This window comes from Equus przewalskii, chromosome 6 (genome assembly GCF_037783145.1).
Source record: "Equus przewalskii isolate Varuska chromosome 6, EquPr2, whole genome shotgun sequence".
NCBI lineage: Eukaryota > Metazoa > Chordata > Mammalia > Perissodactyla > Equidae > Equus > Equus przewalskii.
The window spans coordinates 54,199,464-54,225,087 of record NC_091836.1 but is presented as its reverse complement, the minus strand read 5'-3'; the positions used below and the strand labels follow the sequence as shown (position 1 = coordinate 54,225,087).

General features: G+C 46.8%; 1 protein-coding gene across 2 annotated transcripts; it reads left to right on the top strand.

The window, feature by feature from the left end:
• Positions 1-10,152: 10,152 nt before the first annotated feature.
• Positions 10,153-24,742, top strand: MTNR1B (melatonin receptor 1B). Of its 2 annotated transcripts, none has more exons than XM_070623913.1 (3): positions 10,153-10,490; positions 20,717-22,030; positions 23,934-24,742. In XM_070623913.1, the coding sequence occupies exons 1-2, from the start codon at positions 10,268-10,270 to the stop codon at positions 21,634-21,636; spliced, it is 1,143 nt and encodes a 380-aa protein (XP_070480014.1). In that variant the 5' UTR covers positions 10,153-10,267; the 3' UTR covers positions 21,637-22,030; positions 23,934-24,742. The 2 variants fall into 2 exon arrangements, with proteins under 2 accessions (XP_070480014.1, XP_008513818.1); XM_008515596.2 differs by having other exon boundaries at positions 20,717-21,762; positions 23,934-24,673.
• Positions 24,743-25,624: the final 882 nt, after the last annotated feature.

Below are 25,624 nucleotides of genomic sequence, written 5' to 3'. Positions count from 1 at the left end.
AGCCAAAAATCTGGATACATGGTGTGACAGTGAATTTTCTCCCCCTAATTCTCAAAATTATTTATATGAAAAGATTTACAAAGACACAATAATTAGATCATAGTTGATGATCAAATTAGCAAATTATCTTTATTGGAAAAAGGTATAATTAGGTGTCCTGGAAAATCTGGAACGGATGTCTTATAATGTCACTTGCTGCACTGTCAATGTCTTCCCTGTCCCCCCTTGGAATGGCTGCCAAAATTTGGCCTAGTCTCTTTGAGAAAGGGGGCCTAACCTGAGTGGTTTAAAAGATTATAAATCGGTCCCTGGACTAAACTGGCTGATCCACAGAACTGTGAGCTGTTCTCGTCTAACTTGAACTTGGCTTAGAGCAACCCAACAACTGGGAAGTCTCTACCATGGTTTACTGACCTAGTGCTGCTAAGGTATTTTTAAAGTAGTTCCCCTGCTTTCACGGTCATCGGTGTTTCAGAAGATTTGGAACTAAGTGGTCCAAGGGGCACTCCGAGGTTTGTCCAGGGACTGAGGAGGGGGCTGCTTCTCCTGGGCCACAGTGGGGAGGAGGGGCGGAGAGTGCAGTAGGGCAGACACCAGACAGCGAGGCTTCCTGTGGGATTTATTCCATTCATCTCAGTCTATCGGGAATTGAGGGGCACCTGCCGTACATCATCAGAACTAGCACCATGAGAAGCTAGAAAAGAAGTACTCAGTAAAATGGGCTCAAGACTACAAATGCTTACAGGGACCAGGCTGGTAAGATCAACGAACTAGTGGGTAGGTACAAAGAATACATAGTGCCCTCGATTTTTTATTTATCTATTTTTGAAATATTTAATTTTTCTATTTACTATAAGGAAAAGTACAAGCATAATGATAGATGGCAATCGATTCCACTTTGGTATGAAGAACACAATAAGGGGCAGCGAGGACCGTAGTACACTGTAGAGTGCAGGCCGCGTGTAAAGCAGGTGGGAGTGGCAGTCCCAATTAAGCTCTGACTCTAGTCAGCCCAGTGTGGACAAATTTCTTTTTCAAGAGAAACCAGATGTCGGTATTCTTATGTGAGATCTTCATATTTCCAATTGTTGGCATCTAATTAAAACATTTAGAAAATATCTTATGAGCCATAATTCTGTGGTCAAACAAAATGGATTTCATTCCCTGAAGAAATGGATCCTGCCCTTAAGTAAGTTGCCATATTTCTGGATGGCTAACACATACTAATTTGAGCAAAATGAGTATGTCTCTAGCATGTAATGGGCGCTTAATATATGTCCAACTCCTTCCTCTCTTTCCCACTCTAACACGATATTTTGGTGATAGAAAAAAGATCAGTGACAGATTTTTCATGTCTTTCCTACTCCTTCCTAAGAGGGGTGAACTCCCTTCCTCCAGTTGGAGAAGGATAGTGGGTGCTAATAAGGGTGATGGGTAAGGAGGTTAGTAGAGAGCTGCATTTCTCTGCTCAAGAATGAGCTCATGGACAGAGACTCTGGAGAGGAAAAGAAAGGCTGGGACAAAGGGGGGAAAAAAGCATAGGAGAGAAAGATTCAGGGCAGCCGCTGATGGAAAAAGCAACTTTAAGAAACAAGAGAGAGCAGCTTAAAGGGAACTTAAAATATTTCCCCATGTGGTATGAACATAATCTCCTGCTCTGACACCCAAGACATTAAAAAACATCTATAGTGCCCTTCAATGCATTTATAGTCATATTTGTATTTACTTTCATATAAGAACAAGACAGCTAGGTTGGTTGACAGGGGACTGTGCCACAATAATTGGAAATGACTAAAGGTGACAAAAGTGTGCTGACTGTGTTTTGCCAACCAAGAATGGGAAGAGCTCAAGATCTGGCAACAGAGTAAGGTATTTGACCATAAAGGAATGTCATAAAAAATCTAGGTCCTGGGATTGGCCACTTTAGCAAGAAGAGAATGCTCCCTGAGAAGAGGGGAGGTGTGGGCAGAGGATGAAGGGAGGTGAGGGTGTGCCTGGTGCATCCTGGCCCACAGGTGTACGGGGGTGGCTGAGCAGAGGCTTTACGCCAAGGATACATCTCCTTTTCATGTTAGAAGAGGGACCTGGGTCATGATCAGCTGTAGCTTGGCTTTAAGTCTGGTCAAGGCTACAAGCTTTCTCCCTCACCTTCAGTGGGTCAAAAGGACTGCAGGTAAGACCCTCAACATCACATCCCTAGAGGCCAGACTGTCAGACATAGTAGCTCCAGGGATTGGATTTTAGAACATTTTTATACATGCAGTGGGCATTTGTAACTTCATGGTTATACTTTTCCGTGTCTGTAGGCTGAGGCTCTGGACATCCAGCATGGAAGCTAGCTGGTTGTGCTGTCGGTCATCTACGTGAGCCTGGCACACAGCAAACTCAAGAGGTTGGCTCCTGTGAAGATGTTTTTGAACCCAGGGCAGGCCATCTATCTCAGGGTGCTCACAAAGGTGGGAGAAGAGAGGTGCAGCGAAGGGGTCCGGAAGTCTGGTTCTGGCCCTGGCTTCCTCATTGGCTGTCAAGTACTGGGCAGGCCAACTAACCTCCAGGGACCTCAGTGTAAAATGAGAACATTCCTGGCTTTGCATGTGAGGGTTAAAAGATATAGATGTGAAAGCCCTTGGAAATGTAATAATAATAGCTGACATTTTCTGAGTGCTAACTATGAGCCAGGCGCCACATCACTTCATTTAATCCTCACAACACCTTTGTATTATTATCCTTATTTTACAGATGAGGACACTAAGGCATAGCGAGGTTAAATAACTTATCCAGGGTCACACAGCTAGTGGTCTGACTCCAGGGTTAACTACCACACTATATATCTCAGAGACATCATTAACCAGGATAACCAGGAAGACAGTCATGGTCAAGAGGCTTTGGAATCAGACAAAGCTGGGTCTGCCTTAGCTCTATGGCCTTGGAAAAGTTAGTTAATGTCTCTATGCCTCAGTTTCCTCATATGTAAAATATGGATAATAAATTTATTTGCCTCAGAGTGTTGTTGTTAGGTGAGGCATAGGAAGTGGTAACACGTTATCTGGATATGCCCAAGAAACAACAATTATTATTAGAGGTAGCCCTGGCCAGGGAATGTGGGTGCAGAAGGAAAAAGAAGAGGTATAGGAGTAGAGGGTAACAATGAGAGGTCTGTGGATGTAGACCCCACAAGCAGACCAACCTTATTTTGCTTTCTTCTAATGGTGAAGGTGGGTCCTAGATGCCAGAAGGATCCTGTGTAGAGGAATGGATGTGGGGGCCAATGGGTGTGACAGGTGTATGTTGGTGAAACAATGGGCAGTGAATTCTCAGGAATTTCAGCCAAGTGCTCATCTACTTCCATGATGTCCCCAGGCACGGGATGAAGAATCCAGCCTCCTCTTAGGATAGACCATTTTCTGGATCAAACCATCCATGTGCTGAACAACAGACTGAAGGGAGTCAACCAATCAATTGATGGGTGTCTGTGCTCTGCCTCCTGCCCGATTGCGCAGGTGATGACACTCTTACAGACAAGCTGGTGTTCCACGTTTAATCCATGTCTTCTTCAATGACTGCTGAGGCTTGTCGGGGGTGGGTGGCTTTTGGGCCAAAGATACAGACATTCTCACAGTGCATTATGAAGGGCTCCTCTTCCAAGCACAGGAGCAGACTCGAATCTCTGTGATAAAGAAGACTTCAGCTTGGCTGTGGACATTTAGTTTGGGGACTAGGCCAGCCCAGGTCCTGGTTAATTAACTTGGCTGGAAAGAAATTAGTTCTAGTTAAGCACCACAGGAAGAATCCATAGCAAGTCACTCATCTTTTTTTTTTTAAAGATTTTATTTTTTTCCTTTTTCTCCCCAAAGCCTCCCGGTACATAGTTGTATATTCTTAGTTGTGGGTCCTTCTAGTTGTGGCATGTGGGACGCTGCCTCAGCGTGGTTTGATGAGCAGTGCCATGTCCGCGCCTAGGATTCGAACTGACGAAACACTGGGCCGCCTACAGCGGAGCGCACGAACTTAACCACTCAGCCACGGGGACAGCCCCAGTCACTCATCTTTAAAATTCTGCCCCAGGTTGAGTTTCTACTCAGGAGCCTTGGAGGCACAGGTGCGATATTGATTGTGGCCCCTGTGGGCTGATAACAGGCAGTCTCTGGGGAAGAGGCCTGATCTGCTAACAGTATCTCTGCAGGGGCACTGGGTATTCACCTAAGATAAATGTGACCCCCAAGAGACAGGAGGGTGGATACACGCTCCACCTGGCTGAGGCTCCAGGACGATACATTAGCACCCTCTGCCCCCAGAGACAGAGTCCACATTGGCCTCTGGACCTTACTGTTCTTGCCAGGGTCTCACTTTCCTAATAGCTTATCCTTTGCCTGATTTCCCTATGGTTGGGTCCCCTCACCCCAGGATTTAAAAACAAGCATTACAATTCCAAAATAGATTTCCTTCTGTAGAAGTCAAAACCATCACATCAGGACAGCGCTTTCACTTCAATCTTTCTGCTGATGATTGTCAGCTTATAATTATCCTTATTAGAAAAGAATATTGTTGTAGCAAATTGTAAACTATAAACAAAAAACTTCCAATAAAGCAAAAATTAAACAACTTTAATTATTCATATTTTGCTAAATAATCCATTCTAGACTGTGTGACAATAGAGAAACACTGACGTGGTATTTAGCAGATTCAGAGGGAAGGGCCAGGCCCCTGCTTGAACGTTGAGCTATTAGATTAGATTCAAATCTGAAATAACCAGGACAGAAACTCTCACTCTGCTGTTTCCCCCGAAGGGAAGGAAAAAGTCAGAAAAGGTAAAGATCATGTAACCGGCAACAGAAAGAGTTTCCTGCTTTGCCCCTGCCTGGCCTGCTTGGCCCCTGGACCGCTCTACTGGTCTCTGCCTCGGGCATGTGCTGAGGAACAGGAGGTAGATTGTCCAGAAGGTAGCTTTTCTTGTTGTGTTGTTTTGTTTTCACTCTTTCGTTCTGCAGTATCGCTCCTTCCAGACTATTCTTCACTTCAGGAAAAGATGAGGGCAGCTTCACTAAGCCAGGCAGTGGTATGTCTTCGAAGTAATCTAGGAAATCCATCTTTTTCAAAACGTACAAAGGCATTTTCTCCCAGGCTTCAACCTGCTCAAAATTGTCCAGCTTCCCTATCCTTCTCTTGAGGTGGAGAAGAGTCTAGAGGTTTCCATATTCCCCAATGCAAGAGCAAAACTGCACCAGGTTTTGGAATCAGCCTACCTTTGACACCCACTAGCTGGGCAACTGTGGGCAGATTTTTTAACCTCTCTGAATCCGTTTCTTCACAGTACACAGTAATCATACCCACCACTTAGAGATGTGAGGATTAAGTGAAAGAATCCACAAGTCTAGTACATAGTACACACTCAATGTTGGCTGTGGCTGCTATTATTATTGCTTAGGGATTGTTAAACGGGCAAGTGGTTGTTTCAGCCATGTAGCAAGCCGATTACTAAAATGAATTTTGATTATATTATTTGTATATTTCATTCTGGGGGAATAAAAGCCATTATGCATTCAATAAAACAAATGGATTCTGTTAGACAGCTGGGTAACAGACTCATTTCGGCCACTCATCAGCCACCAACCTTGGCAAGTTACTTATCTCTGAGAATCTGCTCCCTTCTTTTCCAGCTGGGCCAATCATACCTGCCTCCCAGGCCTCACAGCTCTGCTGAGGGGAGACACAAGATGGCCCATGTAAAGTGGTTTGGAAAAGGTTTCAAGAACCATCCAGAGGGAAAGGCATTATTGCTGGAATGTGGGGAGCTGAGCTTCTATGAGCATATTTTGATTTGAGTTTGACCTTGGGCGTAGGTGTAAGGAAAACCAGTCCTGCTCATTTTTGTAACCCTAGGACGCTCTGAAGGTGTTCAAAATGTTGATTTATTTTGTTTAGAAACCAGCTGGGAATCCTGAAGCTCTCTCCTCTGTCTCTCTCTCTTCCGTTCTCTAGGTTTGATTTTTCCTCCCATATAATTTCATTTCACTGTTGGCAGCCTTTATTGGTTCCACCTATTGTGAAAAGAATCTCCTTATATGAAGAGGCCATCAGCCTGGAACACTGGAAGCTGTCATCACTCTTCTACACTTGGATGTCAACATGGGAACTGCTTTATGCCATAGCCATCCTCTCTGAATTGGAAGGGAAGCCTGCAGACGCCTCTGGGGTAGGGTACAGTTGTCTGCCAAACCCCTCCACAGCTTCCACTGAGCTTGGGGTCAAGTCCAGAGTCTTCAAGTGGCTTGGTGGCTTACCTGGACCAGTTCCTGACCACTCCTCCAGCCCAATTTCTAGCCTCTCCACCCTGAGCTCACTCCTTCTGGGATGTCTTCTCAGTTCCTTGGATGTGCTAGCCTCTCTCTTAAATCTGGGCACCCCTCTCCATTACCTCAGATGTCATTGCTCCAACCTCCTCACCATTGGGACTTTCCTCTCTAGACTTGCTTTAGTTTGTCTTTTGGTAGTGGGATGGATTCTGTTTGGGCTGAGGATGTATGAGCCCTGGGGCATTTTTGCCCTCCATGGCAGCAACCCTCCTTCTTCCACTGCCCCTCTCTTTTAAGTAGACTTTATTTTCTAGAGCAGTTTTAGGTTCACAGCAAAATTGAGTAGAAAGTATAAAGAGTCTCACACATCCTCTACCCCCAGACATGCACAGTCTCCTCCATTACCAACATCCTCCACCAGAATGGTGCATCAGTTACAACTGATGAACCTACGTTGTCATATCATGAACACCCAAAGTCCGTAGTTCACTTTAGGGTTCACTCTTGGTGTTGTACATTCTGTGGGTTTGGACAAATGCATAATGACATGTATCCACCATTGTAGTACCATACAGAAGAGTTTCACTGCCCTAAAAATCCTCTGTCTCTGCCTGTTCATCCTTCCCTCTCTGCTAACCCCTGGCAACTGCTGATCTTTTTACTGTCTCCATAGTTTTGCCTTTTCCAGAATGTTATATAGTTGGAATCATACAGTATGTAGCCTTTTCAAATTGGCTTCTCTCACTTAGTAATGTGCATTTCAGGTTCCTCCAAGTCTCTTCACGGCTTGATAGCTTATTTCTTTTTAATGCTGAACAATATTCCATTGTCTGGATGTACCAGTTCATTTATCCACTCACCTATTGAGAGACATCTTGCTTGCATCTACGTTTTGGAAATTATGAATAAAACTACTATAAACATCCGTGTGCAGGTTTTTGTACACATAGAAGTTTTCGACTCCTTCAGGTAAATACCAAGGAGCGTGATTGCTGGATCGTAAGGTAAGATTATATTTTGTTTTGAAAGAAACCACCAAACTGTCTTCCCAAATGGCTGTACCATTACCCTGCCCTTTTAAGGCACAGCTTGGCCAGCTGTGCCAGGATACAGCATTGTCTTCTCAGGCAGAGAGCACCCCAATCCCTAGTGTCCAGAAGTCTTGGGATACACTCTTGTGGATACGTGCACGATAACATCCCAGGGCAGCACAGGGCAAATTCTTATGTGTCAAGCTCAATTGACCAAATATACATTATTGGTGTATCTGAACTGGGGCAACTTATACTGTATGCAACTCACCTGTTGCTATGAGGGCTGTTGCAAGCCAGAGAAGTGCCACTATGTGTCTGCTACAAGTGCATGTGTAAGAACAGGGAAAGTATGGCTGTCCCTTCCTCCTGAAAATGCCCCTTGACACTCACACCATCTGCCTGTGTCTCCTTCTCCTCCTCCTCCTGTAGCTCTTCTACCAACCAGCTGGTCATTCCTCCTTATTCATCAGGCATTGGCCTCCCAACTCATAGTTCCCCTTTTCTCTCACCACCATAATATCCACCCCCTGACTCTTCAGTTCCTTGACCTTCTCATTTCCAATAAGCTTTCCCCTCATCTTCCTCCAGCAACCCACTCCCATAATCACCCTCGGAGCCCACACATCAACAGGATCTGCACTCCTCAGAAATCTCAGTTTCAAACAAGTCACTCTCTCAATACCACAACCTAGTTTGTCAGATTCACCCACCACAATTCTTTGAATCCAATCCCTCCAATCCCTGGATCCCACCCCTTCCTCATGGCCCATCAGCTCCCTTCTGTTTTCTCATCATCTCCCATTTAATGTAGATCCTGGGGTCCATCTTCCCATCATGCCCTTGCGCTTCCTTCTGTTATTTACTCCTAACGGGCAGATCCCAATCCTGGGAGAAGCTCCCCTGCCTTCTCTGTGCCTGTCCTGAGCAGCTCCAAGTTGCTGATTAACAACTCACCCAAAGAGAGTGACTCAATTAACAACTCACCCAAAGAGAGTGACTCACTTCAGTTTTAGCCACGGTCTTAAGCCACACAGGGACACTCACTCTCCTGACACACCTGCTGTGCTTTCCTAGTTAACGTTTCCATTTTCTGCAATGACATTTCATACTCTCTCCTGTCTTCAAAACTCACACACTCTCTCCCCTGGAAACCTGGCTAATGAGATAGGCTCAAACTGTCTGAGAATATAGCAGCTGGAGAGGAACACTCTCATCTCCTCCCACCAACCTAGAAACATTTCTGAATTTGTACTCCGCTTCCGCTTCCTTTCTACTGTAGGGGAGAAAGCTTCTCTCCTAACAATAATATTCCTTCCTTGGGCTCTGGGTGGGCTCCGCTCTCCAGGAGTTCGTACCTTTAATTGTCATCTCTTTCTGCACCATCACATCATTACAGTCTCCCCCTCCACTGCATTCTTCCTTTTGGGGGGCTGGGTAGGATGGAAGTAGGAGAGTATAATTTACATAAAATAACACAACACAAATAACTTCCCGGAAATTCATTTTGTGCTCTGTTTCCAGTCAATCCTCACCCTCATAGGCAACAATTGTTCTGATTTCTATCAGCATAGATTAATTTTTCCTGCTTTTGAACATCATACAAATGGAATTGTATGGTATGCAGTCTTTTGTATCTGGCTTCTTTTGTTCAATACAATATTTTTGAGATTAATTCATGTTGTTGTGTATATCAGTAGTTTTATTTTACTGAAGAGTATTCCACTGTATAAATACCACACTTTGTTTACCCATTCATCCGTTGATGGACATTTGGGCTGTTTCCAGGTGTGGGTTACAGTAAATAAGGCTGCTCTAGACATTCTTGTACAAGTCTGGGAGGGCATATGTTTCATTTTCATTTCATCTCTGGTCATGGGATGGTATATGTTTAACTGCATCAGAAACTGCCAAACAGCCCTTTAAAGTGGCTGTACCAGTCTGCATTCTCATAAAAGCAATGTGTGAGGGTGCCAGGTGCTTCACCTCCTCAACGAATTTAAGATTTCAGTCATTTTGATTTTAGTGATTCTAGCGATGTGAAAAGTGCATAGGACAGGGCTTGGCATAAAATTAGCCCTCTAAAGAGGTTAGCTACTGTTATTATCAGAGGAGGTGCTCGAACATTTTAATAAAGGGCATCTGAGTTCCTTCTTTCTTATAATCATATCTCACTCTTCTTTTGTTCTAATCCCTCCAAAAAACATATTATAATAACCCCCAGTACTGACCATACCTCTTTTTAAGTATTATCAAGTTTAAATAGATGCTCATAAATCTATTATTGTCTTGGCTTTATAAAGGGCACAGGGCAGAGGCATCACCAAGGCCTCCCACGATAAACAGCAAGTGCTCAATAAGTAGCACAGATTTGCCTTTCTCCTGCAGCTGCCGAGCGTGTAATCCTCTACTCTGCTTTGCTCTGGGATCTGTCCCCACCCCCCGGAAGTTATAGTCTCTTTGGAGCTGCACACTCCCACGGGGGCCCTCAAGCCTTGTCCTTCTGACAATGAATCAGCAGGTCACGACCACCACCACCTTACCCAGTCCACAAACCTGGGTGTCCCTTCCTGGGCACAGCTTCTCTGGGGTGAAATCTGGGGTCTCAGGTGTGGTGGTGCCCTCAGGAACTGAGGTCTGACCTGGGCCAGGCACGTGCTAGACTCTTGAGTCACAGCTGCTCCGGAGCGAGGAGCCACCGAGGGACACACTCCTTTAAGGCAACGCCTGCACCTCAACTCCTCCTCCCATTCCTACATTTTTCTCCGCCCCCTGCCCACGCTTAATTAATTATCTCCTTTACGTCCCTCCTCACTGGCCTCCTCCTAAGCCCGCCGGGTAGAGTAGCGGGCAGCAGGAGCGCCCGGCTCGGCTGGGCACTGTGCACTTGTTGGCGAGCGGGGTGGGGCGCGGCGGCCGGCGCGCTGCGCGGGAGGGTCCGCGATGCCCGAGAACAGCTCCTTCTCCAACTGCTGCGAGCCCGGCGGGCGGGCAGTGCGCCCGGGCTGGCCCGGGGCTGGCGGCGAGCGGCCCTCCGGCACCCCCCGGCCTCCCTGGGTGGCGCCCGCGCTGGCCGCCGTGCTTATCGTCACCACCGCGGTGGACATCGTGGGCAACCTCCTGGTCATCCTCTCGGTGCTCAGGAACCGCAAGCTCCGGAACGCAGGTGAGCGCCAAGCCCCCTGCTGGGGTCAGGCGGTTCCCTGACGTCTCGTTTTGCTTCTCACTCCCAAATCCGCCTCCGTGTCCTTCCTCAGTCCCAGGCGTCCCGTTCCCTTCTCTCTAACCTAGTCCCCAAGTTTGGTCCTGAGCTCAAAAGTTAGGGTGAGTTGCTGCCTTCCCCCGACATGCGGCTCTGGCGCCCAACTGTTGCAGTTGCCCAGGGCGCGCTTGGCGCATCAGCATGAACTGGGCAAAGTTTTTTCTCATGCACTTTTTGGCAGGGCGCTGGCGCTGTGGGGACCCACGCGGCCGGACGCCGTCGCTATCCGTGGCGCTCCAATTTGTGCCGGTCCAGATGGGGCCCCTATCTGGCATCAGAAATCTCACAATCTTCGACCACCTCTCCTTCCAGTGCAAGCACTGTGGCTTCACGTAGTGGGTGCTTAGAAAACATTTGCTGAGACAATGGAGAGAATGAATGGAAGCGCTCCCGTGGGTTTTGTGTTGGCAACTTATGTCCGGGTCATCTAAAGATCCAGTTCCAACTGAGAGAGTGCGAATGCAGAAATCGCGGGCTCTGCTTGGACTGAACTAAACCGTTTTGAGGTAACGTGCTCCTTTCTGAAGACAGGAAATTCGTGGGATTAGCCAAAGATTAGAACAATGGTTGGCTAAATAGCGCTGCATGTTGAAAATATTTTTTTCCCTTCCGATCACCTCTCATTCCAATTTTCCCCATACTCAGGTCTACAAGGGAACCAAACGAGAGGGAGGGAGGATCTGAACTCTGGCCCTGAGGGGTCATTGGAGTCTGCTGACCATTTCAGTTTGGGAAGAAGCTCAGTGATCTATTTGTCAATTTGTAATGTCCCAGTTTGGGCCTTAGAGGGGCAACTCAGATAATAGAGTAAGTTAAAATGAAAATATAGCAGGAGAAAATGAATTATTATATAGCTTTAAAATGCTCTTCTAAGGAGCTAGACCATTCAGAAAGGCCATTTTTAGTAAATGGTTGTACATATATATTTTATATGGCCGTATGACTCCAGGATTTTTAGTTAAAGAACAAACAATAAAAATGTGAGCTTCTCTCCATAATATGGGAATTTTGACGTTATTAAGAGGAAGTAAGCTTTTTAATTTGGTCATTTCGGTAGTGGTGGCTAGTATTATCTCGGATACTTTTTTCAATCTATTATTGTGTCCTTTGAGTAAGAGCTTATCATTAGGAGAGCACAGGTTATGATTAGAAAGCTGTGTTTAATGTTTTTGATCATATTGCCCCATTGCAGCAGCCATAAACATTTATTTCCTGCACAGGGAGGCAGGAGGGAGGCAGGGGCGCGCCCTCCACGTACTGACACTGGCCACTTTTCTCCCTGACTCTTCAGGTGTTTGGAGAAGGCTAAGTGGGCTGTGGTTAGCTGCTCAGTGATTTGGGCTGCCTCCCACTGGAGAGGTGGCAGGGGAGTGGGTGCTGCTTCCTTTGGCCTGAGGCAGCAAGCATCTGCCTCCTCTTCTGTCCTGCTGAGGGCTGATGTCTTCTGTGCTCCTAGCGGGGCTCACAGAAATCTTATTGATTCAAGAGCATGGCCAGGGTGGGTGATGAGCACATTAAGTTGCTGGCACATCCTCTGTACTTTCCTTCCCACCTCCTGGTGATTCTGCTAAAGCCCAGAACAGAAAAAATTTTTAACACTATATCTAGATGACGTTAATTCCTGGCACAATGGTGGGTGCTCTAGTCATGCAATTTAACCAGTTTTTATTAGATTATTGGCTTTATTGATGATAGCTATAAAAAAATCATAGTATTGACTTAAACTAAGTAACTTTGGCAGCGTGAGCTTAAAAACCTACAGCTGGGGCCAGCCCTGTGGCATAGTGTTTAACTTGGCATGCTCCGCTTTGGTGGCCCGGGGTTCACAGGTTTGGATCCCAGGCACGGACCTAGCAGCACTCGTCAAGCCACATTGTGGCGGTGTTTCCACACAAAATAGAGGAAGATGGCAACAGATATTAGCTCATCAATAATCTTCCTCTCACACACACAAAAAAACCCTACAGAGCTTTGAATAGTTAGCATCCATTCCACCATTAGTCAGGTCTTCTCTTTCTAGAGAGTTTGGATTTACTTTAAGAAACACTTATCTCAGACCTTTACGTAATTAAGTCTGGTTCCTCAATTCATCAGTATTAAGAAGATAGGACTATGACAATGAGAATACGTATATTTCCACTAACCAAGCACACAGCCTTATTAAGGTCATACCACCTTTCTTAGCAGACGTCACTATCCTTCACTTGACTTACAAGCCTAGTTTCTCTGTGGGGCAGACCCTTGTCATTCATAAGAGGGATGCTCCTGATGGCAGGGTAAGTGGTTAGATTGTCTTTTTTTTCCATCTTTTTTTTTAATATGTAAGTTTCAGGTGTACTTCCACATCAGTTTATGCTGCAAAGTGATCACCTGCCGAAGTCTAGTGGTTTTTTTTTTTCTGGACTACCCTGTCTGCAGCTTCCGTTGCTGTGTGTGTTGGGTTGACTTTCTCAGAGACAGCCCTAGAGAAAGGCAGACAGGGAGGGATGGAGGGAAGGTGGGAGACAAATTCAAGGCACTGACCCAACTTAGAAGGTAAGGTCAGGTGTGTGGTTCACTTTTTACTATATTCCCAGAGCCTTGCACAGTGCGTGGCACCCAGTTGGCATTTCACACTTCTCGGTGTGGTGCTTCCTGGGGCCCCACCACATTTGGCCTCTCCTGACAGTGTGTGAGGACTTTGCCTTGTGCCCACCCTTGCCACCCTTACCCTCTATCTACACCTGGCTAACAGTAGTGCCTGTACTTTTTATCTCTTCCTCTCCCTGCTCTTCTGGAACCTTCCTTCATCAAGTGCCTTCTGTCTCTTCTGTATTTTCAACGTTCGTCTCTTTCCCTTTAGCCTACACACACACATACATACACACACACTCACACACACACACGGGTCTCTGGAATTTAAAAGAAAAAAGAATCTTCCTTGATTTTTTGTCTCCTCTGAACTTCGTGGCCACATATTTCCTTCCATTCTCAGCCAGACGTCTTAATATAACAGTTTATAGCCACTGCCTCCCATTTCCTCCTCAGTCCTCTGGGGTCTGGCCTCCTCAGAAATGTCCCTATGGGCTGTGTGACCCTGAGGACTGCTCCCTCCTTGGGACCTTTCATTCCCTTGGCTTACCTGATGCTAGTTTTTGGATCTTCTTCCTCTCTTATTCTCCCAGACACCTGATCCCTGGGAGTCATTCTTGGTCCCCTCACTCCCTGAGTCCTCAGGATTTTGGCTTACAGTATTTCTCAATTCTCCCGCTTCCTGCCCTCCCCACTCTGACTGCCCTAATTTCCTCCTCTTCATCTCTTGAGCAAACTATATCCAGAGACTCTGGAGAGCTTGCCCTGCTCCCTCCTCCAGTGGCTGTTAGCACTGCCAGAGTCACCTGTGCCTTCAGTGACTGCCCTCCAGCTACAGAACATGGTCCAGCTCCAGAGCACAGCTCACACAGCCAAAGAGGGCCAGCCTACCAGCCCCCACCCACCCCACAATGCAACATTATAGGCTTGTCTCTCTCCTCTCCCCTGGGTGCCGACAAGCTATTGCCCCTTCCCAAACACTCCGTGCTCTCTGATGCACTGCCCTCATCTGGGGAAGCTCCCCAGCCTCTTTTCTGCTAGTGAATATCTCTTTCAAACCCCTTCCACATCTCCCCTACAGCATTGTCGATATTTATATTAATACCATGAAAGGCATAGTTACTGTCTTCCCCATCAGACTTCCACGTACCTCCCGATACAGCACCCAGCTCACTGTATTGTGAGTTTTTCTCTCTCCCCACTGGACCGTGAACTTGTTGAGAACAGAGACTTTTATTCCATTTCTTTCCACAGAGCCAGGTACATCATAAGAACCACCTACAAGTGTGTTGACACAAAAGACAGTGGACAAGATCCCAGGAAAGCAGTGGGACAGAGGTGGCATCGACCTCAGTCACAGTGCTCAGCACTGTTCAGGTAGTCAGTACAGTTCTCGGGGAACTAAATTGCTTTGAGCACTAAAAGCCCAAAGTACACCACCCTCTTGTTCTCAAAAGCTTACTGGTACCTCCTGCACAAAGATGTGCCTGCTCCCGTGTGGCTAACAGGATTCACCTACACCACGACTCCCTAAAATTGTGCCCGTCTTGGGCCGGCCCGGTGGCGCAGTGGTTAAGTTCGCACTTTCTGCTTCAGCGGCCTGGGGTTCTCTGGTTCGGATCCCGGGTGCGGACATGGCACCACTTGGCAAGCCATGATGTGGTAGGCGTCCCACATATAAAGTAGAGGAAGATGGGCATGGATGTTAGCTCAGGGCCAGTCTTCCTCAGCAGAAAAAGAGAGGAGGATTGGCAGCAGATGTTAGCTCAGGGCTAATCTTCCTCAAAAAAAAAAAAAAAAAACAAATTGTGCCTGTCAGGGAGTGACTCCTTAGGGAGTTTGCCCGTTGCCCTCTGGCTTGAGGTTGCCCCCTTTTAAGCTGCCAGTAAAATGTGAGCATCCTGCCATCACCTGCACCATCCAGACAGTCAGCCACACAGAAGAGAGCTAAGAGAAACATGTCCTTACTGTGACGTTGAGATCATCTCCGTTAGCTGAGAGGAAGGCACAATAGCATCAGTTCTTCCTGGCCCGTAGGCACAGAGACCCTAATTGCCCAGGCAACAGTCAGGAGCCATGGTCTGACAATGGGTCCTTGTGCTGCAGCTGGCTTAAAAAGGCTGTCAGGAGGTGTTGTAAGTGCAAGTGGCCATTTCTAGGATGGTTCGGTGATTTGTAAGGAGGAAGGATATGAAATATTTGACATTGGGTTTGCCCAGGAAAACATGGAGGATTTGGTTGCTGAACACCCAGGTCCTTGTCTAAGGTCCACTCTGTCCTCCAGGTGCCCAGCGATGCTCAGAGTCTGCATCCTCTCTTATCTGGACCTAGTGACTGATCATAGGCTTCCTAATGACAGTTTGCAGCCTGGCAGGTGTTTTGCATCCCCAGTTAGATTAGAGCAGAGCCCACCATGCAGCCCCTTATCCTTGCCACTTCTCCTCCCGCTTGTTGATTGAGAAGGTAAGTAATGAATGAATAAATAGGCTGGCCCTGGACAAAGGCTCTTGAAAGACTTGGGGGAGATATTTAATAGACCCACCGTCCCTGCCCTCTGGGTGTGCCAAGGTGGAGCCCACTTCATCCAGGCTCTAGCCTACCACAGACGATGCATGGAGATGCCACTTGGTGACAGGTGTCTTTTGACCCCCTGAGCTTTCGGGGTTAGGAGTGCTTGTTATCAGCCAGAGACCAAAGTGGGCTCCCTTGGACTCCCTCCCTGATGTCGTCTGAGCTTTCCAGCTTCACATGTTGGCTCTGAATACCTTATTATCTCCTCACCGAGCAAAGACGAACACATTTTAAATCCAGTAATTATGTCTTTAGCCAAACAATCAGGAAAGCTCATAATCCTCTTTAATTCCTCCCATGTAGCTCTCAGTGGCCCAGAGGAATGAAGACTTTCATGTTTGACTGCCTTTTTTTCAGAAAGTTGGATTCTGTATTTGGCATGAAATACCACAAAACTCAGAAGATACTGATGTCGCTATTAGGTCCTACAATTTTAAATACTTGTTGCTGCAAGAGTCAAAGTTAGGAAATTGGGAAATAAAGTCCCAGTTGTTAGGGAGTTTACATTCTAGGGGCAACATCCTGCCTTGTTCACTGTCCTCACCCCACCACTGCTCCTCACATCTTATCTTACAGGGATCCTAGTCCAACAGTATGAGCCCCTTTCTGTGCAACTAATAATATAAAAACAACATAAATAAATAATAGCTAATGTTACTATGTTCTTATTATATGCCAGATACAAGTCTCTTTCATTTAGAAGAAAGAGAGAAAAGAACAAGAAAAACACTCTGCACCATCTCCCATCAAAGGATATTCCTTTCTAAGGACCACTCCATTTCCCTCCTTCCCTGGAAGGCAGAACTGACGGAGAGAGCAACCTACAGTACAAAGTTTATCCTCCAACGCTCCACAGAATTTGCCTTTGCTAATATTACCGCTGACCTCTCAACTGCCAAGTTAAGCGGGCACTTTTCTGTTCACTCTCATTTGTGTAGATGACCAAGAAACTGCCCCATTGCCCTCAACCCCCTTGACATTTCTTTTTTCCTGGTTTCCTCCTGTTTCCCTTCTTTCTCGCTCTTTCTCTGTTGCAGTTATAGGCAATTCCCATAATCTGAGAGTTGGTTTCTTGATCTGTAGAATGGAAATCATGCTATCAGCCTTAAAGGATTCTTGTGAGAAACAGTTGGGTCAATTTATGTAAATGCAAATTATAAACTTTAAGGTGCTATACCGATTGTTGTTTTGGTGTTATTATTAAGTGTAATTAAAGTAATAAGAGGCTACCTTAAGACTCTCTGAGTGACCTCTTTTGGTGGTTATGGAGGAATGTTTTGTAACAGGCATCTCAGTTATTTTTTCTAACGGATGCTTTGTTGTTGCTGGTGCTGTCAAGTCGATTCTGACTCTTAGTGACCCTGCGTACAGCAGATCGGAAGGAGCCCCTGCTCAGTTTCTTTGCTTGTGTGCGCCATCCTCTCACCTTTCGGCACTGTGTCAGATAATGCTCTGCTGCTACTTATAGGGTTTTCTTGGCCAATTTTTTTGAAAGTGGGTGGTGAGGTCCTTCTTTCTAGTCTGTCTAGTCTGGAAGCTCTGCTGAAGCCTGTCCACCATGGGTGACCATGCTGGTATTTGAAATACCGGTGACATAGCTTTCAGCATCACAGCAACATGTAGCCACCACAGTATGATGACCGACAGATGGGTGGTGTGGTTCCCTGACCAGGAAACGAACCTGGACTGCAGTGTCGAGAATACCGAACCTTAGCCACTAGACCGCCAGCGCTGGCTAGTAGATATTCAGCAATATTTGTTGAGTAAATGACCCAGTGACAGTCTATTTTATATGGCCTTTTAGCTCAATGACCAGGGCTATGGAGTTTTAAATCCAAAAAAGTCTTTCAGGCATGCAGGAAGAGCACAGGGAAGAGGGGCAAGGGATGGAGGCAGCTTTACCTTCCAAAATTCTCCTATCTGAAGCCTAGATAGCTCAGCACTGGCTGGCTCCCTCCTGGACTACCCAATTCTCATTAAGGAATAGATGTCCCAGAAAGAAGGAAGGAGGAAGTGAGGATGGAGAGGATTGTGGTGGCTGTGTGTGGGAAGGGATGTGCTCTGCGTGTGAATATTGGAAGGGAATTCCATATTAGTGAACAAAGCCGTGTTGTTGAAGCCTGTCTCCACTAATATAAGTCTGTCTGATGCAGGCAGATGGAAATAAGTCACGCGGGGACTTGTGATCTAAATATTCATTAGCAGCCCGTGCACGGGATGATGAGCAGTGCTGTGTGCGTCCTGATTGATTTCTCACCTGTCTGGGGAAGAAATGGAAAGAGAACTGGATCTCCCCTTGATTATCATCCAAATAGGACCTGCGTTCTTACAGATGGGAGAGAAAACAAGAATTTTATTCACCTAATTTGGAATGGTGTCAAGAAAGCTGGGAGACAGTATGATGTCTGGGCAGATGACTCTACAGCAGGAACTGGTTGATTTCAGCCTTTTAGGAACAGCCGGGGTAATAGGGGAGAGTAATCGAATCACTTTCCACGTGGAGTTGAATGTGCTCTTCCTACTATTTACAAGCTGTTTGCTGGCCTCTGGGGTGTTATTAGGGGATGAGCTACATTAACACGGCAGAGCTTGACTTGCTTTTCCCGGGGAAACAGCTGGCCGAGCTGGCACCGGCTCCCAGCAGCTCTTGACTTTCTCTGCATGTGCCAGAGGGAGACCGATATTCCTGTGTTGGAAAGAAGTGATTTTCTTCACAGAGACAGCCATGTGGAATGTGTGCGAAGAGGAGGAAGGAGGACTCCAAAAGAAGAGTGGGAGCTAAGGAAGGGCTAGTCACGGAGAGAGAAGTTCAGTAACTGCTTCAAGTTCACCCAGCCGGAAAGTGGCAGAACTGAGATTACCCAGGTTGTTCCAACTCCCAGTACCACCTCCAAACATCCAAAGGACACTTAAAATTCTGAGAAGAGACAAGGGTTCCTGATTCAGCTGAAAACAAGAAGTTTGAGAGGGATAATCCTTCACTCTCTTGGGACCAAGTGAGGTCTGAGTAGGAGAGTCCGATTCTGAAATCCACCAGGGGAGACAGCAAACAAGGCAGGGAACTAAGAGGAAAAGCAGGAGAACCCTCACATCCCAAGCAGGTCCTCAGATGTGCATTTCTTGCCTTGCAGGACCAACCAGAAAGAATATGAAAGGGCTTTATCCTATTAAGTAAATCCCTAAAATAAGTAGAATAAGAAAGAATCTAGCAGTTCAATCCGAGGCAGGGTTTTCCTTTACCATCCAACCTCTACTTGAATACCTCGAGAGACAGGAAGCTCACTGCCTTGCAAGCGCTCTAATTGTCCAAATGATCTCCTTTCTATTCAGTTACATCTTGTCTCCCTCAGGCCCTAACCTAGCTCTGGATTCAGGAGTTCTTAAGTCCTGAGAACTCCCAGGTTGCTAACAGACTTCTTTTCTGTCACTTCTGAGTGGGGTTGACCCGAAGCCTCTGAGGCCAAAAAAGGCACTGCAAGAAGCCTGTCTATGGGTCTTCCATGTTCCCAATGGCACATGGAGCATGTCCCGTGGAATATTCCTCGAGATGGGGTGCACTTACAACCACAAGTGCAGAGTGACTTCACCTGAAGATCAGACTCAGAGGAACTCCCAGCTGGATGGCTCTGAGCCTCCTTTTTTCCAAACCCCCTTGAAGCCAGACCACAGCCCAGCGTCTCCTTGGAGAGTCCCTCCTGTGAATCCATTCCGTCTGCCCTCTGCGTTCAGCCTCTGTCAGACTGGCAGCTGGCACTTCCCCATGTAGCAAGAGGCCTGAAGACTTCAAAGACTGTGTCCAGTGCCCACTGCCTCCTGAGGGCCTCTGCTGGTGGGAGAATAGAGAATATATTACCTTCTGAGCATAGTAGGTGCTTAAAAAGTACAACACTTGGTGAATGAAATAAATAGCATTGGAAATGGAGCTGCTCATATCCTGACCTTCATTTGGCCCAAACGTTCTGGTTCTTGGTACTTTATTCACGAGTCGGTATTGGTTTTAGGATGCAAACGCTTTAGGAACAGAGACTGTTTTTTTTCTTGGATTTAGCTCCATCTCCTCCCTAGAACTCTGGTCCAGAACACGCGAGAAGCATATTCATCAATGGCTATCATGGTTTCCTGAGGCTGTCTCCTGCTGGCTGAGCTTGGTGATGCTGGAGAACTCTCCATTCAGAAGAGAGAGGCAGTTCAGGAAGTTGGGGAAGGGAGGGCAAAGCAGGGAGCCCCCTGGCGGATGTGAGATGGGGAGCAGCCACAGCCCCTCCCCGCTCCACAGGCCTGGACTCTGTGCCACCAGGCCAGGTGTCTGCCAACATGGCTGCACATGTAAGGCCCAGACAAGCAGACAGGGGAAAACCAGAACACACGGTTCCCACTCTCAAAACCTTTTTTCTCTTCCACCTGCAAAATGCAACTCACATTTAGAAAAATGAACTAAAGACACTTAGAAAGTAGCCTGTTATCCAGTGGGGAGAAGATGCCAAAGGAGACTATCAGAGAGAGATGCGGGGTCGCGGGCGGGGTGAGAGTACGGAGGGGAGAAGTGTTGATGTTGGTGAATCCACATTCCTGATTTTCAGATTCTCCTCCCCCAGAATCCTTGCTGGAGCTTAAATGGAGCAAAGCCTCTGAGCATCTGTGCCTATCATGAAAATAGATCTTGTGAGTGCCCACTGGGTCCCCAAGCACTTTGCATTGTTGTTTAATTCTCACAGCTAGAGTATAAATTAGGCGTCATTATCCCCATTTTACAAAAGAGAAAAGTAAGACTCAGAGAGCCTGAGTAACTTGCCTTAGTCACACAGCCAGTGAGTAGCAGAGATACAATTTGAGCTCTGAACTCTGTGTCTCCAGAAGCCGCTTGGCTTCCTTCCCAATGCTAACAGTGACTCAGTCACTTTTAAGTAACTGGATAAAGCATAGGCTGTTCTACAGAGTAGAAATCGTGGGGTCTCGTGCTGACTCTTGCTTCCTGTTTCCTGCTCCAGGTAATTTGTTCCTGGTGAGTCTGGCATTGGCTGACCTGGTGGTGGCCTTGTACCCCTACCCCCTAATTCTTGTGGCCATCTTCCATGATGGCTGGGCCCTGGGGGAAGTGCATTGCAAGGCCAGCGCCTTCGTGATGGGCCTGAGTGTCATCGGCTCCGTCTTCAACATCACCGCCATTGCCATTAACCGCTACTGCTACGTCTGCCACAGTGTGGCCTACCACCGGATCTGCCGGCACTGGCACACCCCCCTCTACATCTGCCTCGTCTGGCTGCTCACTGTGGTGGCTCTGGTGCCCAACTTCTCTGTGGGGTCCCTGGAATACGACCCGCGCATCTACTCCTGCACCTTCATCCAGACAGCCAGCGCTGAGTACACGGCTGCAGTGGTGGTCATCCACTTCTTCCTCCCCATCGCCGTCGTGTCCTTCTGTTACCTGCGCATCTGGGTGCTGGTGCTCCAGGCTCGCAGGAAGGTCAAGTCAGAGAACAAGCTGCGCCTGAGGTCCAGTGACGTCCGGAGCTTTCTAACCATGTTCCTGGTGTTTGTGATCTTTGCCATCTGCTGGGCCCCACTCAACTGTATTGGCCTCGCTGTGGCCATCAACCCAGAAGAAATGGCTCCCCAGGTCCCAGAGGGGCTCTTTGTCACTAGCTACTTACTGGCTTATTTCAATAGCTGCCTTAATGCCATCGTCTATGGGCTGCTGAACCAGAACTTCCGCAAGGAATACAAGAACATTGTCTCAGCCTTCTGGAAACCACGGCACTGCTTTCAGGACACCTCCAAGGGGACCCAGGCTGAGGGGCAGCAGAACCAAGCTCCACCTGTTGTTAATGCCCTACACCCCATCCAGGCAGACGCTCTGGAGCCTGAACAAACTCATGAAATGGTGGGAGTGAGTCTGCTCCAAGGGTGAGGTCAAGTGGCCTGCTGGGCCATGCTGTCCTGTTTGCATGACACTACACGGCACGTGGAACTTCATCCTGTGGACCAGAAGCACATTAGCACCTTTGGTTCCTGCTGGTCAGGGGAATGCCTACAGGTACTGGCTGCCACATCCTAGTGAGCCTGGCACTGGACCAGGCAGACACTCTCCCAGTGGTGCACTGGGGGCTTGGTATATGCAAGGACTGAGGAAGGAACAGGATAAGAAAAGGCCTGGGCAGAAAAGGGCAGTTCTTTTCATGGGCTGCCCTCTCATCCTCGTGCTTTGGCCTCCTTGCTGCTTTCTTTCTTTCCCCCGAGGGGCGGCAGGAATGGATTTCTTCCTGTTAGCAAGGATGAAAGCGCAAGCTCTTCAGTGCTGGAAGGTGGGTAGCTCTGCAGGCGCCTGGAAGGGTGCAGAGGGCAAGCATCCTACACTCTCTCCCATTGACCTTCCCTACACATACATGTGTGCATGCACACACACACAACCATAGACACACTGCACACTCACCACAACAAACATACTGTACACATACACATACCACAAACCACTGTACGCACACACACACACACACACACACACACACATTCCTCAGGTGTCTGGAGCACAAAGTCTGCCTGACTTCCTTTCCTGCTTCCACCGTTCCAGTTGTGTGACTTGGGGCAAGATCCCTAACCCCTATAGTCCTCAGTTTACTCACCTTAAAATGGAGATCATGCCGGTGCCTCCCAGGGTTGTTGGGAGGATTCATTGGGATAATTCAGGTGAAGAGCTGGGGACGATGCCTGACCTGTGGCTAGCACTCAGAAGTCATTTGCTTTTGTTATTATCCCAACTACATAAATGAAAGATAACCTTGAAGGAGAGAAGAAATGACACACAAAGACAGGAAAAGGAAGGGAGAGAGTGGGGAAGGTGCATGTGCAAGTCGGGGAGGGCAGCACCATCCCAGTTCCTTTCTTAAGGTTGTGTACTTGTGGGTTTTATATTTGTAGACATCTCAAGTCTTCCTTTAGCGTCAGCAGATTTAGCTTCCATCTTCAGTACCCCAAACATGAATTGAGTGCCTTTGTGGGTCAGGTCCAGCAAGAGAAACAAAAGGCGTGTTGCATGCCCTCTGGGAGGTCACTGTCTGTTACCACTTTCATCTCGGCTAACAGTTATGGGAAGCGAGAGCATCCAGCATCATGCTAGGCAGTCAGCATTCTGGGCTCTTCGTTCCAGAAAGCAACCAGAGCCCAGATTAGTCAAGAGAAAGTCCTGTTCCTACCTTCAGACTGTTTGAAGCTAGTGTTGGACAGAATCTAATGAAAGCTGCAATAAAGACTAGACCCAGGTAACCAGAGGTTAGATTAAGGCAGACCCCACACTAGACACCTGACAGGAGAACAGGTATGCCCTTTCCTGGGGATACATGATTTCCATTTCAGTTTTGACTGTTCTTTTCACTAAGTGGCTGGCACACAATAAAAAAAATTATGACACATGCAAAGAGGAAAGGAAATGCGACCCCAGGATGAGAGAAGAATCATCAATAAAAGACCAAAAGAGGTGCAAATGTTCAAATTAGAAGATAAGGAATTTAAAATAACTGTGAAAAACGTGTTCAAGGATGTAGTGGAAAAGGGGGACAACATATGTGATGGGAGTTTTAGTATAGCAACGAAAACTGGCTCAAACTCCCTTCCCTTGTAATGTGAAGAATTAGGTTGGGGGCTGTGCTTGGTCACCTAGTCACCTGGGACATGCAAATGCTCTGGGTTCCACAAAGAAGGTTTTGATTGTGGCGATCTGGGGAAGATCTGAGAATCTGATTCTGACCCTGGAGGACCTCCACTTGACCGTTAGGAATGTGGGTGCACCAGCCTGGTTACCAGCATGTTGGGGTCCAGTTGCCGCATGTCGAGAGTCCCACCCAGGGAGGCCTTCCAGTTCAGACCTCAGTCTGAGAGAAGAGCACAAGAGACCTAAGGCTTGCTCCTTGAGCTGCAGCCACTTTTCTTGGCTCTGGGCAGAGCCTGGGCTGACTGGGTCAGGATGCGTTTGCTTTCTGTCCTCTCTGCCCCCAGGTGCCAACTACAGGGTTTTGCCCTTCACTCCTGACTTGGAGGCCAGAGGGTGTCTTCCACCTGCTCCCCTTATCCTTAGCTTTTAGCTCTGAGCTGCGTGCACAGCGCAGGCTCAATAAATGTGGATTGCAGGAACAAAAGCTCTCTTCAGTTTCGTGGTTTGCCAGAGCTCAGCACTGACAGTCCATTAACTGGGCTCTTTTCTTGTTTCCATAGGTTTTTGAGGATGAACAAGGGGCCAACAAAATGAGAGACTTGAGGAAAACCCAGGACACCGGGCCAGATACATACTCACGTGGAATCACCTCACTTTTTGGGCGTGAGTTGAAAGAAAGACAATTTCACTTTAATGTGTGGGAACTCTCCATCCTTTACCTCCACGTCTCTGGACTATCTGGTCAAAGGTACCACCTTGCACCTTCCTCCTCATCTGTATTAGTTTGCTGCAGCTGCCATAGGAAAGTACCACAGAGTGGGTGTCTTAGTCAAGAGGAAGTCAGGTTCCTACCTTCAGAATGTTTGAAGCTAGTGTTGGACAGAATCTAACTAAAGCTGCAACAAAGACTAGACCCAGGTAACCAGAGGTTAGATTAAGGCAGACCCCACACTAGACACCTGATGGGAGAACGGGTGTGTCCTTTCCTGGGGATACATGATTTCCATTTCAGTTTTGATTATTCATTTCACAAAGTGGCTGGCACACAATAAAAAAACATTATGAGACATGCAAAGAGGAAAGGAAATGCGACCCCAGGATGAGAGAAGAATCATCAATAAAAGGAGACCTAAAGATTATGCAAATGTTCAAATTAGAAGATAAGGACTTTAAAATAACTGTGAAAAATATGTTCAAGGATGTAGCAGAAAAGGTGGACAGCATATGTGATGGGAGTTTTAGTATAGTAATGAAAACTGTGTTTAAAAATGGGAATGTTGAAATAAAAAATGTAATTTCAGATGTGAAATGTTTATTTAAAGGGCTTAACAGGGAACTAGCCAGAGCAGAGAAAATGAAACAAAGAAAATTTGTCAAAGGGAAAGAGTGTGGAGGAAAATCTGGAGGAAAACTGGTTTCCACTTCCAAGAGTCCTCTCCTCATGGAGTCACACAGGAAACAATTATTCCAGCAACAAATTATGACAATGTGTGGGAAGCTCAGGCAAGGCTCCCTGAGCCTAGGTGTCCAGAGTTTTTATTGGGAGGTCAGTTGAATAGGCACCCTCTGCCTAGCATGTACCCTAAATCCAGACTCTGCAAAAGGAAGCTGGTGTTCATCATAAACCACAGTGTTTGTATAAACAGTTTAGGTATGGTGAGCCACTCTTATCAGTTACAGAATGGAGGCAGACCCTCTCAAAATCCATGTTCCCAGATGCCAGCCAAGGGCCAACCTCACAAGCAGGCCTTTTTAAGGGTGGCAGTATCAGTCCTGCTGTGTCAACTCTTTTCTGCACATTCCCTAATTGAAAATTATGTACATACTTCTAAAAAATAGGATCAAAGAAAATCAGAAGGGAAATAAAATATTTTGAATTGAAAAGTAATATAAAAGTAACATATCAAAATTTGTGGGATGAAGCTAGAGCAACACTTCGAGTGAAATTTGTGACTTCAAAGGCCTTATTATAAAATTAAAAAGATGTAAAATCAATAATCTGTGTTCGCCCATAGCAAGACTGATTAAGAAAAAGAAAATGAAAGAGAGACAGAGAGAGAAACAAGCTACAAATATCAGGAATGAAAGAAGGAGAATTACTACAGGTTCTAAAGACATTAAAAAATAAGAAGGGAATATTATGAACAACTTTCTGCCAATAAATTTAACAATTTAGACACAATGGATAAATTTCTTGAAAGCCAGGGGTTGCCAAAACTGGTGAGGGTGAAACAGAAAATTTTAATAGCTC